Genomic DNA, 16,935 nt, shown 5'->3' on the forward strand with positions numbered 1-16,935 from the left:
AACCCACATTTTGTTTAAGAAGCAAAAGCCAGCAGCATCTTTGGCTTGGCTGGTGCTTCAAAAATAAATTGACAATGGTTGTCCGGCGTGACAGTGTCAACAGTACCTGGCCATCTGCTTCTCAGCATCACACTACCCCGAGTCCAACACTCTGGGTGCCAAAAACCTACAGCTCTGACGTCAACACACGCACATACTGTACAGACTTCTAACACAAGTCTGAGCTCACACGTCTGTGAATCATTTAATTTGGGGCACAGTGGCGTTATTAGAAAAACTATGAATGTAGAGCCAAACTGTTTTTTTAAGGAAATTATTTATTTGATCACTAGTCAAACATTGCAATCTAAATCATAAAACTGATATTTTCTATGAATTCCAACACAATGGAGGCTCCACTGGAGAGTTGATCAAATGAGTTGTTTGTTGTTTGTGATGTGTGGGTTTTTGCAGTGTGAGAACAGCCATCTCTTTCATCCTCCACACAGCAGAAGATGGATGGCTGATGACCAGCACCTCAGGCATTTCGATTTGCCCACTGCACAGGCCTGCGTGTGTTCACTTACTGCATTGCTCTAAAAAACATTTTCCTTTTTCAGTAGTCTCCTTGACCCAGAAAACACACACGCGTGCACGCACAGACACACACACTGCTCTACCAAACTCACGCCCTCCTTATCTTCAGTGTAGACTTTCACAGCAGTGCAAATTTAAGTAGAAGGGGTGAGAGCGAGTTTAGGCTTTAATGTGTCCTATTTTCTTTAACTTTATGCACCTATTCCATCATTTGGGTCGCAAGTAAATCGGGTTGACTCCTTTGAATCTAAACATTAATAAACCACTCTTGGCAAATCAGCCGTAGCTGGCTTTTAGCGTTGGTTCTACAACAACTGCTAACTGGACTTAGGGTGAACTGAGGCTCCACAAAAAGGGAATGCCTGGTATATGTGCTCATATAAGCTTTGATATTCACTACTCCACTTTCCCCAGTTTATGCTGGAGGTGCTGTCCCATATTAGCCCATCCCTCCTGTGATCTGACAGGGAGTGTGAATGCATTATTCATTACCGAGCCAGACTCAAAGCATCTTCTTGCTTTCAGGGGAACTCTGCTACCGTTAGGAAAGGAAGAATATTTTGCTTCATATAAACTTTTTGTATATAATCCATTCTGAGTACAACTGAGTGTCACAACATGGAATTCAGCATTCATATTTCAGTCAGCAGAGTGTCATTTTTCTATGTTTAGCATTTAGTAGAAGACGAAGGGCTCCTGAAAGGATCTTCTAGTAAAGGTAAAACATTAACACTAAATTTAATCTTTAAATGTGTTGTGGAAGAATAGTTGTTAAATATTTGGAAACTGCTAATCCTTATCTTGACTGACAGCGTGTGAATGCTGCAGAAGAGCTACTAAATGATCCCAAGTGCCAAAAAAACCCCCAGAGCTGGAGCAAGATGGCATTTACAGCAGTACAAATGTCCCCATTTGTACACACTGCACAGGTGTTATTTTTAGATGGAAATTGCCCGTTTAAATTGCATTAGGGTTTGGAGTTGTGCATAATTTATGACATAACCACTATGAGTGAAAGATGGGTGCCATTTGTTGTACCATATTTCATTCATATACATTTTATAGTGAGTTATGGGCACTCCTTGATAACCAAGGTAACTAGGCAGCACTGATGGTAGCTGATAGCTCCCTAGACCTGTCCTCCAAATATGGTCATGGGTCACATCTGCTTCAAAAGCAAGTCCACAAACTGATGGCTAAAACATACTGGCATCTTTTGTAAAGGTCCATGTGTGCAGATATACCTTGGTTTGATAATATTTGCTCAATAATGTGGCACAAGTGTAACATGGTAGACTAGTGTGCCTGTGTTAATTCAGCTCCATATTAATGTGTGAAGTTGCACTGGGTTGGGAGTGGTTTTTTGTGTGTGTGTCACATTTTTGGTGAGCCAATGGCTGGAATGGGGTTGGACTAATTAGAGGCAGGTGTACTTGATTGCACTGATACACTGGTCTACTTATAGCCCACACTACAAACACTGCTGTGTCATTTTGTCTCTCTGTGCAGGTATGTAATGTGATAATCTGATATGTTTGGGATGGATGGGTTTTGCGCTATGAATTTTATACTGAAGGTGTCATTTTGTCTCTCTGTGCAGGCCAGGGCCTATTATATGCCACAGCCTAAAGGCAGCAGAGTTGCAGAGGCTGGAGTGACCACTGGCTATATGCTTGCAGGGTGGTGGGTCTCCAAGGACAACTTCTACCCCTGTTAAAGGCAACATGTGGAGTGTAACTGGCCGTGTGGCATAGCTGGCTCTGGCCTTGGGACTGTGTGTTTTTTATTTGATTCATGAATGGGACACTGGACTGTTTTATCTTTTAATCTCTTGATACTTTTGTCAATAAATTATCTTTTAGAATTTTATTGACTGTCATCTTTTTGCCCACGACTGAGACGGTTGGTCAGACCGAGAATCTTTCTTTGGGTGTGTTACAACTGGCGTTGTCGACAGGATCTGGCCACCATAATCTGTAGTGGGCAAAAGCAAGATGACTGATCAGAGTGAATCACAGTCTGGCCCAAATAGAGAAGCACCAGTTTCTAGTGCAGGGTTTAGGCCCTTTGGTATGATCCCTATGTTTAATATGGTCACAACTAAATTTAGAGGGAAGGATTCAGATATTAGTCTAGGTGAATGGAAAAGTAATTTGCAGACAACATTTGCTTTGCAAGGAGTTCCTGTAGATTTTAGAGCAGAATTGACACTCTGTTGCTTAGAGGGCAAGGCTAAAAGAGAGATTTTAATTCTACCACCAGAGAAGCGTAGTTCACCTGAGCTAATTTTTAATGAGTTAAGTTGTATGGGGATAAAACAACTGCTTCGGTCCTGCGCTCTCAGTTCTTCAACGCTCGCCAAGAAACACATGAAGACATCAGTTCATTTGCACTGAGATTACAAGAACATTTTCTCAGGTTAAAGAGGAAGGACCCTAGAGGTATGAATGATGAAGATATTCTTCTCAGAGATCATCTGGTTGAAGGCTTGAGAGACACTGCCCTTAGAGGTGAATTCAGAACAAAAATTCTAATGAATGATCAGTTGACATTTGCAGAAATTAAAGCAGAACTAATCCTGAGGGAACACGTTTATGGTGAAATGGTTGATCCAGTCCAGTGTTTTGCTGCCAAAGGGGAAAGATACAAGACCTGTAATGCTAAGGATATGGAACAGATTAAATCAGAGTTGTGGGAGGACATGAACAAGCAAATGACCACACAATTCAATGATTTATCACAGACTTTGATCAAAGAAATCCGATCAGAACTTCATCAAGCTACACAAAAGACTTTGGACTGGAAACAGACTGACCAGTACAGATCAAGAAAGAAAGAAGGGAGCAGACCCAGAGTTTACTCAAACAGGTATGATGAACAAGGTAGCCCCATCTGTAACACTTGCTCCCAGCCAGGCCACATAGCGCGGTTCTGCAAAAGCAAGCCTAGATCTGGATCGTTAAACTAGACGACACCACTGTGGCGGCCCAGACAGTGGGTTGTGTTGATGCCAATGGGCCTCAAACTGATGTGAAAAAACTGATTGGAAAAGTTCCTAAAGTCAGCTTGTGTCTTGATGATGTCCCAATACAGTGTATTCTGGATACTGGATCAAATGTGTCACTGATAAAGAACAGCTACCTCTCTAAACACTTTGGCAGTAATGGTATGAAATTGAAGGATGCAAGCAGCTGGCTGGCGCTCGAGGCTGCAAATGGACTAGATATTCCATACCTGGGTTATGTATTGCTACATGTGAAGATTGGACAGGTGGAACTCCCTGAATGTGGTTTTTTGGTGATTAAGGATTAATGTTTAACCGACAGTGAAGGCGTCCTGGGTATGAATGTTATTTCACAATGTTACGAAAAAATGGATCAGGAGAAGCCATCAGCCTACCTCTCTTCTAGTGGGGCCGAACAGAGAGCTTGGACTACTGCTTTTCAGATTTGTGCCAGTCAGGCACGGTTTGCGGCTTCAGATGGGTCCATTGGGTATGTACGTACCATAAATCGCCATCCTATACAGATTCCTCCTCAGAGTGAGATGTTGGTTTGGGGCCGTACGAAGACTGGAGTGGACGGCAGGGATTATCAATGCCTGGTGGAACCTGTCGAGGTGGGTGAAGTCTTAATTGCTAGAACATTATCTACAGTCCACGATGGGAGGCTTTTGATTAGGGTCCAAAACCTTAATGACTCACCAATGTACCTTTACAGACATCAGAAGTTGGCTAAGACTTTTATTATTGACCCAGCAGATATCATACAAGAGAATAGTGTGAACATGACTCGTGTTGGTGTAAACACAGTTAGAGTGAGTATGGACCAAACGCAAGCCCTGCCCAAGGAGAAATGCATGTTTCCTGATTTAACTGGTCTTCATTTGTCCACAGAGGAATTGGAGAAACTGCAGGCTTTATTGCATAAGCACCGAGCAGTGTTTGCTGTGCATGAGGAAGATTATGGATTGACAAGCACCATGCAGCATTCAATTTCTACGGGCAATGCTGCACCAGTCCGTGAGCGCTATAGACAAATTCCACCAAAGTTATATCAGGAGGTGAAGAGTTTGATTCAAGGTATGTTGGATGCTAACATCATTGTGCCTAGTTGCAGTCCATGGGCTTCTCCGATTGTGTTAGTCCGTAAGAAGGATGGGACACTTAGATTTTGTGTCGATTATCGTAAACTTAATGCTGTGACCCATAAAGATGCTTACCCTCTTCCAAGAATAGAAGAGTCACTTGCCAGTTTGGGTAACGCAAAGTATTTTTCCACACTTGATCTTGCCAGTGGATATTGGCAGGTTGGGGTGTCTCCACCAGATAGAGAAAAAACTGCCTTCACTACACCCATGGGTTTGTTTGAATTCACCAGAATGCCCTTTGGCTTGTCAAATGCACCAGCCACCTTCCAAAGGTTGATGCATGTATGCCTGGGTGAAGAAAACTTACAGTCTGTACTTGTCTACTTGGATGATGTAATAATCTATTCTCCAGATTTTGACACCCACCTGGTTCATTTGGATGAAGTCCTTGGTAAACTGTCCAAGCATGGCCTCAAATTAAAACCCAAGAAGTGCTGTCTTCTAAAACCAGAGGTTCAGTATTTGGGCCATCGTGTTTCAGCAAAAGGGATCGCTCCAGACCCTGACAAGATTAAATGTATTCAAGAATGGCCTATTCCAACTACTGTGAAACAATTACAATCATTTCTGGGTCTGGCAGGCTATTATCGGAGATTTGTGAAAGATTTTGCAAGAATTGCCCAACCATTAAATCAAATATTAGTTGGAGCATCACAAAATTCTAAGAGGAAGGATGTTCCCTTGTCCACTAAATGGAACTCTACATGTGACACAGCCTTTAGTGCTTTAAAAATGGCTCTAACATCTGCACCAGTGTTGGCTCTTGCTGATTTTAATCTACCCTTCATCTTGTACACAGATGCCAGCAACCAGGGCTTAGGAGCCGTACTTGCACAAGTTCAGGATGGAAAAGAGAGAGTAATTGCTTTTGCTAGTAGGAGTTTGAGCCCTTCTGAGAGGAATGATAAGAACTATAGCTCCTTCAAGCTTGAATTTCTGGCCTTGACCTGGGCTGTAACTAAGAAATTTGCTGAATATCTGTATTGTGTACCCTTTACAGTTTACACAGATAATAATCCTTTGGTACATTTGAGTTCAGCTAAACTTGGTAGCTTAGAGCAGAGATGGGCAGCATGCCTGGCTAGTTTTCAATTTGAGATCAAATATAGGCCAGGGCGTATTAATCAGAGTGCAGATGCACTATCCAGATATCCATCACCCGTAGTATCTGAGGCTACAGAGGGACAAAGGGAAGAAGTAGAGGTTCCATCCTTTAAACAGGTTGAAGTAAATGTGGTCAGAGCAATGTGTGTTGGCGTAAGCAACTCTAACCAGGAGAGTTTACAAAATGTAACCTGTGGTGTGCCTCTGTTTCCTGAACGCACGCCATCTCAGTGGTCTGCCTTGCAAGGGGAGGACCCAACGCTAAGAAGGGTGGCCTGGTATCTACGGAGGGGCCATCAGCCAAATAAGCGTGAGAGGCAACAGGAGTCTAAACCTGTTCTGTCTTCTGCGGCACTGGGAACGACTGTCACTAAAAGATGGAGTGCTGTGTCGGACATTACGTGATACCAAGGAGGTCGATCCAGTAGTTCAACTTTTGGTTCCTGAGGGTGAGAAGGATTCTATATGGCAACTGTATCATGAATATGCAGGACACTGGGGTCCAGAAAAAACAATATCCCTCATTAAAAGAAGATATTTCTGGCCCAAACTAAATGCTGATGTTATAAATTGGTGTTCCCAATGTAAGGCCTGTGTCCTGCGTAAAGCGGCTGCTGCGAAACATGCTCCTTTGATTCCCATTAAGACATCTGCACCCATGGAACTGTTGTCTGTAGACTTTTTGTCTATAGGTGGTCCAGAAGATCTGTATCATAATGTTTTGGTCATGGTGGATCACTTCAGTAAATTTGCTTGGGCTGCAGTTACAAAAGACCAGACTGCAGTGACAACAGCTAAAGCACTTTGGAGCAAGGTAATTCAGCCCTTCGGTGCACCGAGACGACTGCTGTCAGATCAAGGTCCTAACTTTGAATTGCAACTAGTGCAGGAGCTGTGTGAATTGTATGGCATAAAGAAGGATCATACAACACCCTATCACCCAGCTGGAAATGGGGCCTGTGAACGGCTTAATCGGACCCTTTTGGGGTTGCTGGGCACATTAGGTGAAGAGAGGAGAAACTGGCGAGATCACCTGCCTGAGATGATCCAGGTATATAACCATACAGTGCACAGTTCTACAGGATATTCACCACATTATTTGATGTTTGGAAGGCATGGATTTCTTCCCCAGGATCGGCTGATGGGCCTTACTGAAAATGTGGGCTGCTCTTCTGTAAGCAACTGGGTGAAATGCCATCAGAGACGGCTGCAGTATGCCTTCCGGAAAGCTCAAGACCATAGAGACTCTGAAATGTCCCGGCAAAAGAAATATCATGACCTGAAAGCAGATGCTCTTCTATTGCTGCCTGGAGAGAGAGTATTGCTACAGGACTTGAGAGCAAGGGGCCGAGGTAAGTTGGCAGATAGGTGGGAGCAGCGACCTTATGTCGTCATAAAACAAGCAGATCCTGATTTGCCGGTGTATGTGATTAGACAAGAAGGGGGAAATGTTGAGAAAGTGATGCATCGTAACTTAATGAGACCTTGTTTGTTACCTATGCAACAAGATATGCAGAACTCTAGGAGTGAGGTGGAGACGGCTAGGCAGGAAGATTTAAAAACTGGAAATGCATTGCCACACACTGGTAGATCTCCAGCTGCTCCACCCTGGGTTGGGTTTTGGCTTCCTACAGAAATCCCTCTCGAGGCTGGCCCAGAAGGCATCGAGACAGGACCGGTTCATCAAGAACCCAGACGGTCAACAAGAACAACCAAAGGACTGCCTCCACAGAGATTTGGAGACTAATATTTATAGATTACATGGTCATTGGGACAATGACCATTTCAGCAGGGAGGGGTGTAACATGGTAGACTAGTGTGCCTGTGTTAATTCAGCTCCATATTAATGTGTGAAGTTGCACTGGGTTGGGAGTGGTTTTTTGTGTGTGTGTCACATTTTTGGTGAGCCAATGGCTGGAATGGGGTTGGACTAATTAGAGGCAGGTGTACTTGATTGCACTGATACACTGGTCTACTTATAGCCCACACTACAAACACTGCTGTGTCATTTTGTCTCTCTGTGCAGGTATGTAATGTGATAATCTGATATGTTTGGGATGGATGGGTTTTGCGCTATGAATTTTATACTGAAGGTGTCATTTTGTCTCTCTGTGCAGGCCAGGGCCTATTATATGCCACAGCCTAAAGGCAGCAGAGTTGCAGAGGCTGGAGTGACCACTGGCTATATGCTTGCAGGGTGGTGGGTCTCCAAGGACAACTTCTACCCCTGTTAAAGGCAACATGTGGAGTGTAACTGGCCGTGTGGCATAGCTGGCTCTGGCCTTGGGACTGTGTGTTTTTTATTTGATTCATGAATGGGACACTGGACTGTTTTATCTTTTAATCTCTTGATACTTTTGTCAATAAATTATCTTTTAGAATTTTATTGACTGTCATCTTTTTGCCCACGACTGAGACGGTTGGTCAGACCGAGAATCTTTCTTTGGGTGTGTTATACAAGCACCTCAGGTTATTGAAAAATGTCAAGTTTTGAGATAAAACACAGCTAGTTTCAATATGCCTGTTGGGAGGATAAATTAAAAACCCATTTCTAGAAATGTTGGGATGCTGTGCAAAATGTAATTAACAGAATGCAATGATCTACAGAGCTCATAAATCCATATTTTGCTCACGTCAAACATGGATCATTAAACATTTAAACTGAGGCATTGTCAAATGTTGGGATTGGGGCAACAAAACACTGAAAAAGTAAGAGGTAATTAAAAAAGCAGCTGAAGGCAACTAATTGGGTTAATTGGCATCAGATCAGTAATAAAAATAAGGTAATAAAAAAAGAGCATCTCAGAGAGGTGGCATTTCCTAATATCAAAGATTAGCAGAGAACCACCTGTGTGCAACAAAACTAGGTCTACAAATTGGAGAACAGTTTAAGAGTAATGTTCCTCAACATAGAATTATGAAGACTTTGAATATTTCCACATTTACAGTACATTGAGTTTTTCCTTTCCAGTCACCTTTCTCACTCACTATGTATTAACAGACCTCTCTGTATTGAATCGTATCTGTTATTAATCTCTGTCTCTCTTCCACAGCATGTCTTTATCCTGTCTTCCTTCTCTCACCCCAACCGGTCGCAGCAGATGGCCGCCCCTCCCTGAGCCTGGTTCTGCCGGAGGTTTCTTCCTGTTAAAAGGGAGTTTTTCCTTCCCACTGTCGCCAAAGTGCTTGCTCATAGGGGGTCATATGATTGTTGGGCTTTTCTCTGTATCTATGAAGCGCCTTGAGGCGACATTTGTTGTGATTTGGCGCTATATAAATAAAATTGAATTGAATTGAATTGAATTGAATAATATCATCAAATGATTCAGAGAATCTGGAGAAATTGCTGTGTTCTTCTTCTGGACTAAAGAGGAATGAGACCATCTGGATTATGATCAGTGCTCAGTTTGGGGCCTGTGTCTCTGATGGTATGTGGGAGCATCAGAATCAGAATGCTTTATTAATCCTTGAGGAAATTATGTGATTACGAAACTAAATTAAATAACACAATATATTTGTGTGTGTGCATGAGCAATTAATAATTTGACAAAAGCCTTATAACTTTTGAAACTATGATTCGCAAAAGTGTCACATATATAAAGATTTCAAATAATATGTCAAATTTGACCTTTGACCTCCTCTTTACAGTCAGTAGATATATCTGAAGGTCAAGGCGTTACTATAATAGTTATATAGAGCTATTTATAACTGTTTCTTACTGCTTACTGTTTATGTTGGCAACATATCAATAGTGATGTATAGGGAGTCGATATATCACGCTATTTTGTATATTACAGTAGCAGGTTATAACCAATTAAATACTTAACAATTTGAATACATGCACAATGTTTCTGAATAAGTAAACTGCAGCACAAATGTCTTAAAGTATATTTAAAAACAAACAAACAATATATATAAATATATACAAAATATAGTAGTAGTCCCTTAAATGTAAATACTGCCCAGAGCATGAGCTGCCTTGGGGGAGGTTTGCTTTCTCTGAGTGCATCTTGTCTGAGATATGTTGCAGCCATCAAATTCAAAGTGACATAATTTTTTTTCTTTAAATGCCACATTTTTATCATTTTAAACAGTTAATATTTTCTACACTCAATTCTGGATTAAATATGAATATGAGTTTTTGGGATTGGAATCAGCATTATTAACACAAAGGCCATTACTCTATCTGACATAGGGGGCGATCGTGGCTCAAGAGTTGGGAGTTCGCCTTGTAATCGGAAGGTTGCCGGTTCGAGCCCCGGCTTGAACAGTCTCGGTCATTGTGTCCTTGGGCAAGACACTTCACCTGTTGCCTACTGGTGGTGGTCAGAGGGCCCGGTGGCGCCAGTGTCCGGCAGCCTCGCCTCTGTCAGTGCGCCCCAGGGTGGCTGTGGCTACAATGTAGCTTGCCATCACCAGTGTGTGAATGTGTGCGTGAATGGGTGGATGACTGGCTATGTAAAGCGCTTTGGGGTCCTTAGGGACTAGTAAAGCGCTATATAAATACAGGCCATTTACCATTTACCATACAAATATGCTTCTTATTTATTTAAACTGATATACTGACTGATTTTTGTGGATGTATAAAAATACAGCTACTTTTGAAAAGCATCAGCAAGAAAGATTTTCTTCTCGTCGTTGTTGTTCTTTTATTCCAAAGAGCACCGTGACTGACAAACCTAAAAGCCCTGTGGGAAAACATTCTCCAACAAACCTGCCAATTAGGAGGAACTCTCCGGCTACTCCGAGCCGTCTCATAGCCATGAGAAGCCCTCGGACTGTCATGCCTTCACAGAAGCAGACAACAACTCTGGCTTTAGGCAGACGCTCGCGCAACTTTCTCAGCAGCCTGTCGAAGTGCTTCTCCCCAGCATTGCTGTAAATCTTGTCAGAATGGGCGATGCAAAGGCCTTCCTGCGAGGCAAGCTCTTTGAATACTTCCATCCCACTCTCCCCATAGTTACCTGAGAAAGATAAAAGGAGCTGTCAGTTTGGCTCATTCACAAGAAAATGTAAAGGGTTCTCATTCATAAGTTCATTCTGTCATGTTTTATTCTATAAGATGTTCTTTAAAGGAAATAATCCAGAGGGAAAATTATCGAAAAACTCTTCTTTTAACATTTAAATAGTTCACTGTGTCCCCAGACCTCTTGCTGTGGAATCAAGAGCAGTGCAACTAGAGCAAATGGGCCAACCGTGACCTCAAGAGTAGCATCAGAGGACGAGCACTCACATAAGTCTTGTCATTTTTAGGTTGTCCGTCCAGATGTTCGCAGTCATTCAGCTGCAGCATCACTCATAAATCCAATAAACAGGCTATAATCTAGCCTCCTCTGTAACATCTAACACCTACTGCTCATATTTAATTCATTACAGAATAATAACCAGGTATTCATTTCTGTAAACAAGGAAGGCTTGCCAGGTTTTTGTTTGGATTTACCAGATGGTTTTAAACTTGTTTTCATATTCCATCAGTTAAAACTGATTTGCAACAGCTGCTGTAACCGTGTTTCGGGTATAAAAACTGTGGGAGGAAACGTAATTAGAATCTGATTATAAAAACATGCCTGGAAAAAATGAGTTTGGGATGACTGTTGTGTTTTGAGCAAGTGTTGTACAAAAATGATAGTTTATGCCTCAAATGATCTTTAAGGCATGAAAACAAATGGTATAATTACCATAAAGAGACCTCACTTCTCCTCTGAAATTGCCCACCACTTGAACGAATATGGATTAGTCACACAAAACAGGCTTTAATCATGTCTGCAGCCACCTGCTGTTGGAACAGCAGTACATAAGCCATACTTAAACTGAGCACAGCCACTTCATTAGTTACACCTTGGTAGTATTCCACTGAACCCCCTTTTTCCTTTCAGAACTGCTTTTAGTTTTCGTGACAGTGTCATGAAATAGCTGCAGATTTGTGGACCACACATCTGCGATGTGAGCTGTTCCACCGCATCCCAAAGACACACTACTGGTTTGAGATCTGGTGACTATGGAGGCCATCTGAGTACAGTAAAATCACTGTGATGTTCAAGAAACCACTGATGATCTGAGCTTTGTGGCATTGCCCTGCTGGAGGACCATGTCATGGTGTTTAAATGATGCACAGTGGGTGCTAAGGGGGGCAACGTCTCCATACCATAGCATACCACCAGCCTGGACTGTTAATATAAGGCAGGATGGATCCATGATTTTGTGGTGTTTAGCCAAATTCTAAGCCTACCATCTGAACGTAGTAGCACATGTCAATACTTATCAGAACAAGCAACATTTTTCCAATCTTCTATAATCAAATTTTGGAAAGTCTAGGGGAACTACAGCCATCCCTGTTCAAAGGCAACACAAATAGCACCTAGTGTGACCTTCCGCTGCAGCCCATCTGCTTTAAGGTTTAGGGATGCTCTTCTGCACACCTTGTTTGTAATGAGTGGTTATTTCACCTTTAAATCAGCTTTCTTACCCATCCTGATAGTTATTTTGAGTTCTAGCATGTTATCATGATCATCTCTGAATTGACATTTGTGTTAAGGAGTAGTTGAATAGGTGTGCCTAATGAAATGAGTTTCTTATAAAATACGTTAGGTCAACAGAAACAACAGACACTATTAATATAGAACAGCATTTTTGCAAATGAAGGTCAGTTTACCTGTCAAATTGAATTGTACTCAGCTAGTCAGCTGAGTACAATTCAGCTGACTAGGGTGAATTGTACCCTAGTCAGCTGGTACAGGTGACTAGGGTACCCTCCAAAACTTGAGAACTTGGAGGGTTCTCAAGTTTTCAAGCTTGAGAACCCTCCAAAATGATGTCAAATGATTTAATCTAGAACTTCTGTAGGTCTAGGTGAATCTAGATTTCATGAAACTGCACTCGAAACTGTGTATTAGAAGGTCTGTATCACACACTGGAGATGTAGGGTTTCAACAGTGTGTGTTTTCAAACACAGAAAGCCATGAAGGGGCTTTTTTAAAAAGCTAATGAGTGGCATTATAGGTAATGTAGGAGTCTAATAAGCTAGGTTCTTATTAGACTACTGTACTGTTTGAGTTTGGAGTGCTGTGTTGTGAGCCCCCAGCTGATAAAGAAAAGTGTCTTACCCTCTGTGTGAACGGCTGACACATAGGTCCAGTTGTATCGTTTGACAATGTCCACCAGGGCTCTGGCTTGAAGAGTATCTGAGGGTACAACCCTGAGGAAGTACTTGAACAGTGTCTTGTCACTGAGGTCAATACTAGTTGCAGAATAAGCGATCTGCGGGATGTTGAATAGCTGCAGAAGGTTTTGCACCTGAATGGCAACAGAACTGGAGCCCGGCCCAATGACTCCAACGATGGGCTTCTTGGTCGGTGGTGGCTGACTGGAAGGCGCCCCTTCGATGCACCACCTGGAGCCGTCGCTCTCGTCCCGGATGGAGATGAGAGAGTCTCGTATGAATTCGATGCTCTGCTCCAGAGCTACCGAGGAATGCCAGCAGGAGTCTCTGATCTCACATCCAAGGGTAATGTTGGGTAACAGATTTGGGTCCGAGTTAATCCGATCCAAAGTGTGGAACATGGCCTCCACCCTTTGGATGCCGTACTGCTCGCGGACCTCTCCACATTTCCTCTCCGCCACCTTCTCAGCTGATGGTTGGTGGTGAACAGAGAAAAGGGCTCCAATTATAATATCCCCGTCCATCCTCGCCACCAGGCGAGAGGCAGAACTTGGCACCACCGACCTCTCATACTTTCCTCTGGACAAACCGAATGCCTCAAACAGTAAAAAAGGTAAATATAAAATGCTTACGACAGTCAGGTAAATCATATTCGACATCGTGCCAGAGGTGCTGAATGTAGAATCATGTCCACTTGGCCATAATACAGGGCCATCAATCCTCTACGAGCAAATTAAACTCATCTGCTTCTTCTTCAGTGCTTCCACCCTGCAAATGAGACATGGAGCATTAATTCTTGCTTTATAATACATTTATTACATTGACAAATCTAAATAATTCAACACATGTATTTCAGAAATCTGTAGGAGAAAAAAATACTTGCAGATCAATCATCTTTCATCCAATCACACCATAGCTAAAAATGTAAAAATATACAGGAGATCCAACCAGGCAAATACTTTTTGGGAGGGAATAAGTACATATCTAAAGACACAGAGCTATTTGAAAACTGAGAATGCTCAAATTCTAGCACCACGGACAGCTGCCAGTGTCCTAGTTGAGGATCTCAACTGATTCTACATTTATACCTTTGACTGCTTGTTGAGCTTCTACCTCGGGTTCATTCCTCATCTCTGATGCCATTTCAAAGTGGAGACATTGTGCCAAAAATAAGAGCAAAGCTCAGGATATTACGCTATAACAATATTGTCTGTATTGTCCCCATTACTAGTCTTATCTCTATTAATTAAAAGTGTTTGAAATCTAACTTGACTTTTCTCCAAATGTATTTTACGGGGTTAATAAACATGTATAATCTAAAAATTGCATGACCACATTTGTAGTATGCATAAATACATTTTTATAGTAAACATTTTTTTAAATGAAATTTGGTCCAATGTTTAAATGATGTAACTTTATCATTCAATACCCTGCAATCGACAATAAATATATGTACAACATTGCATATTCCCATCAGAAGAACTGAGAAGATAAAGGCTGCATAATTATGCTGCCCTATTTAACCTTATGTCTAAATCATCCTTAACTGGCCTGTTTAAGAAGTTACAATCCTGTAATTCAGCTATTTTTATGTGTATTCAATCATTGATAAAGACCCCTGTGGGATCATTTGGGTGATGAAATATCCTTTTCACACTTACTGCTCTCTTACTTCATATTAAAAGTGTCAAGTTAGTGTCAGTTTCAGGACAAAATGCTTGATTAATGCTCTCAACAGCTTTAAAATCCATCATGATGATCAAAAAATGAAATAATGAGTGCTATATTTTGAACTTATTAAAATTTAAAGCCCATTCGTTCTACGTTTTCTTCTGAATAGTTGGTTGGATTTTCTGACATTTAGTGGGTTTAGATGCAAAAATAGAAGTGAATGAACATTTAAAACTATCACAACCTGCATGTTATTGTGTGTGCACTCCATTACTGCTTTTTACAGTAACAAGTAAGGGCAGTTTTATGTTTAAGTCAGTCATTACTCATGCCACGGACAACAAGCTAGTTAAAAAAGGGGTTTTAATATGTTTAACAACTGTATGATCTAAATTACAAGAAAATATCAGTTCACACCATGTTGTGTTTGAACCAACTGAAAACATGGAACATGGAACTGCTGATGAAAGAGTCATGTCTGGATCTTGTACAAAATATATTATTTTCTTTTCTACTCACATTCTTTAAGTCATGTGAGTAGAGGGCCAGTGAATTCAGTCAATTCAGGGAATCAACTTCATGCAAAGACTTCAAGTATTAAAAATGAATTAATATATATTAATACCCATCATGAATAAAGCTATGCAACGGTAATGAAAAAAGTATTCTGATTTAAAAAAAATTTTTGGGTAACTGAATTGAGCGAAGATCAATGTGGACATGGTAATTATTAAAAATAAATAAATAATATTTGATACATGTGGTTGTTTTCTACAGGTGAGCGAAGTTAAGCGAGTAAAAGAAGCCTTTGGAAAAATAAGTATTGGACTATTTTGACAAAAAAAAATCATCAAAAAAAAATCACTATGGCTTGAGCCAGAAATGAGCCATCTCAAACAGCACACATAATGACTCTGCCTAAATACTCTTTATTATCGTTTAGCAGCTGTCTCCAGGTCCTTAGCTGCAGCTATAAAACGGTGTCATTCACAGGTCATAACATGCAACATCACCAGCTGCATGCACATGCATGTTTAACAGTCTTACAGACAGGATTTCACCTACCTGAACCAGGTAAGGACATAACCGGGACATAGTGGGTCCGTGTCTCCTCTGAAGCCGCCGGTCTGGACTCTTTTGCCTCCGAAACACGTTGGGACTCTTCCTCCCTCCCTTTCTCCCTCTCTCTCTCTGCACTGGTGATAAGATGCTCCCTTCTTCTCCTCTTGCTCACTGCATTTTTAAATCGGGTCAAACTCACTGCAGTGTCCCTGATTTAAAACCAGAGTTCATGCACATCACGAGGGTCAGTGATGCGTCGATTGATAACATTTTGGAAGAGATCGGGGTGAGAGTGAGGCTCCTGAGAAGCATATTTTAAAATAAATAAATAAGCCGGGGATAGATGACGATTTGACAAGCTTCCATTAAAACTCCCTGGACCAAATCAGCGCAACGTAAGAGACTGTTTATAGGCAGTCGCTTACTTTATGTAAACTTCAAAGAGACTCGTCAAACTTTAATTTAATTTTTCCCTCCTGCGTTGTGTCTGACATGGACAGATGTGATGTACTTGTTATTCACTGCTGCAGTTGTCAAAAGAGAGCGGGCTCTGCTGCCACCTTGTGGTGAAGGGGTGATGCCACTGCTGCAACCTCACTGAATAAAAGTTTACTCAACCTTAAGAGGTACCCTTTGTAATCCTAACGATTAGGCCACAAAATAAGCAACCAGTAAAACAACGAATTTGGCATTGCACGAACTGTCTATAAACCTACAGCTTTGTGCAAAAATGCTGAGTGACTCTTTTTTTTTTCTTCTTTTTTTAATATTTTGCTTCCAATTTTCTTGTAGTTTTGGCCATTGACTGCTTTTCGGCTCATTTACAATTCAGTGTTTTTACCTGAGAATTGTCAGAGGAATCTCTGTTTTTTGTAATGCTAAGCCACATAAAAATAACATATTAATCATTCAAGCATAACAAAAAACCACCCAACTCAAAGGATGAAACACTGTTGTGTCTACATGTAAGAGAAAACTTAGCAAATAATCACATTTAATTCTATCTCTAAGCAGTTTGTTACCAGCAGCTCGTTAGAAAAAGGTATAATTTGTGTTCTGGTCCAGGTAGTCTTTTTTCCTACTTCTTTCTTTTCCTTTCTCTCGCCTGCTGCTCTCTCTCTCCCTCTCTCTCAGGTGGAGTTGTGGACCTGCTGTTCTCGCTGGCAGAGCTTCAGCCCTCATACCACTTCCCTGTCTTTTCATCAGATGCCAGT

At 41.5% G+C, this 16,935-nt stretch overlaps 1 protein-coding gene across 2 annotated transcripts in view; it reads right to left on the reverse strand.

The window, feature by feature from the left end:
• The window catches only part of grm1b (glutamate receptor, metabotropic 1b), a 31,501-nt gene extending 15,030 nt beyond the window's left edge, over positions 1-16,471 (reverse strand). Inside the window, exons 1-3 of one of the 2 annotated variants that reach the window (XM_085143135.1) lie at positions 15,725-16,471; positions 12,933-13,756; positions 10,544-10,793 (exon numbers count right to left, since the gene is read on the reverse strand). In XM_085143135.1, coding sequence (XP_084999261.1) covers positions 10,544-10,793; positions 12,933-13,647 — 965 coding nt within the window. In that variant the 5' untranslated portion in view covers positions 13,648-13,756; positions 15,725-16,471. The remainder of the gene's footprint in view (positions 1-10,543; positions 10,794-12,932; positions 13,757-15,724) is intronic. The other variant, XM_085143136.1, reaches the window with a different exon arrangement.
• Between the last annotated feature and the right edge of the window lie 464 nt (positions 16,472-16,935).

The sequence above is a fragment of the Neolamprologus multifasciatus genome, chromosome 19 (assembly GCF_963576455.1).
Source record: "Neolamprologus multifasciatus chromosome 19, fNeoMul1.2, whole genome shotgun sequence".
Taxonomy (NCBI): domain Eukaryota; kingdom Metazoa; phylum Chordata; class Actinopteri; order Cichliformes; family Cichlidae; genus Neolamprologus; species Neolamprologus multifasciatus.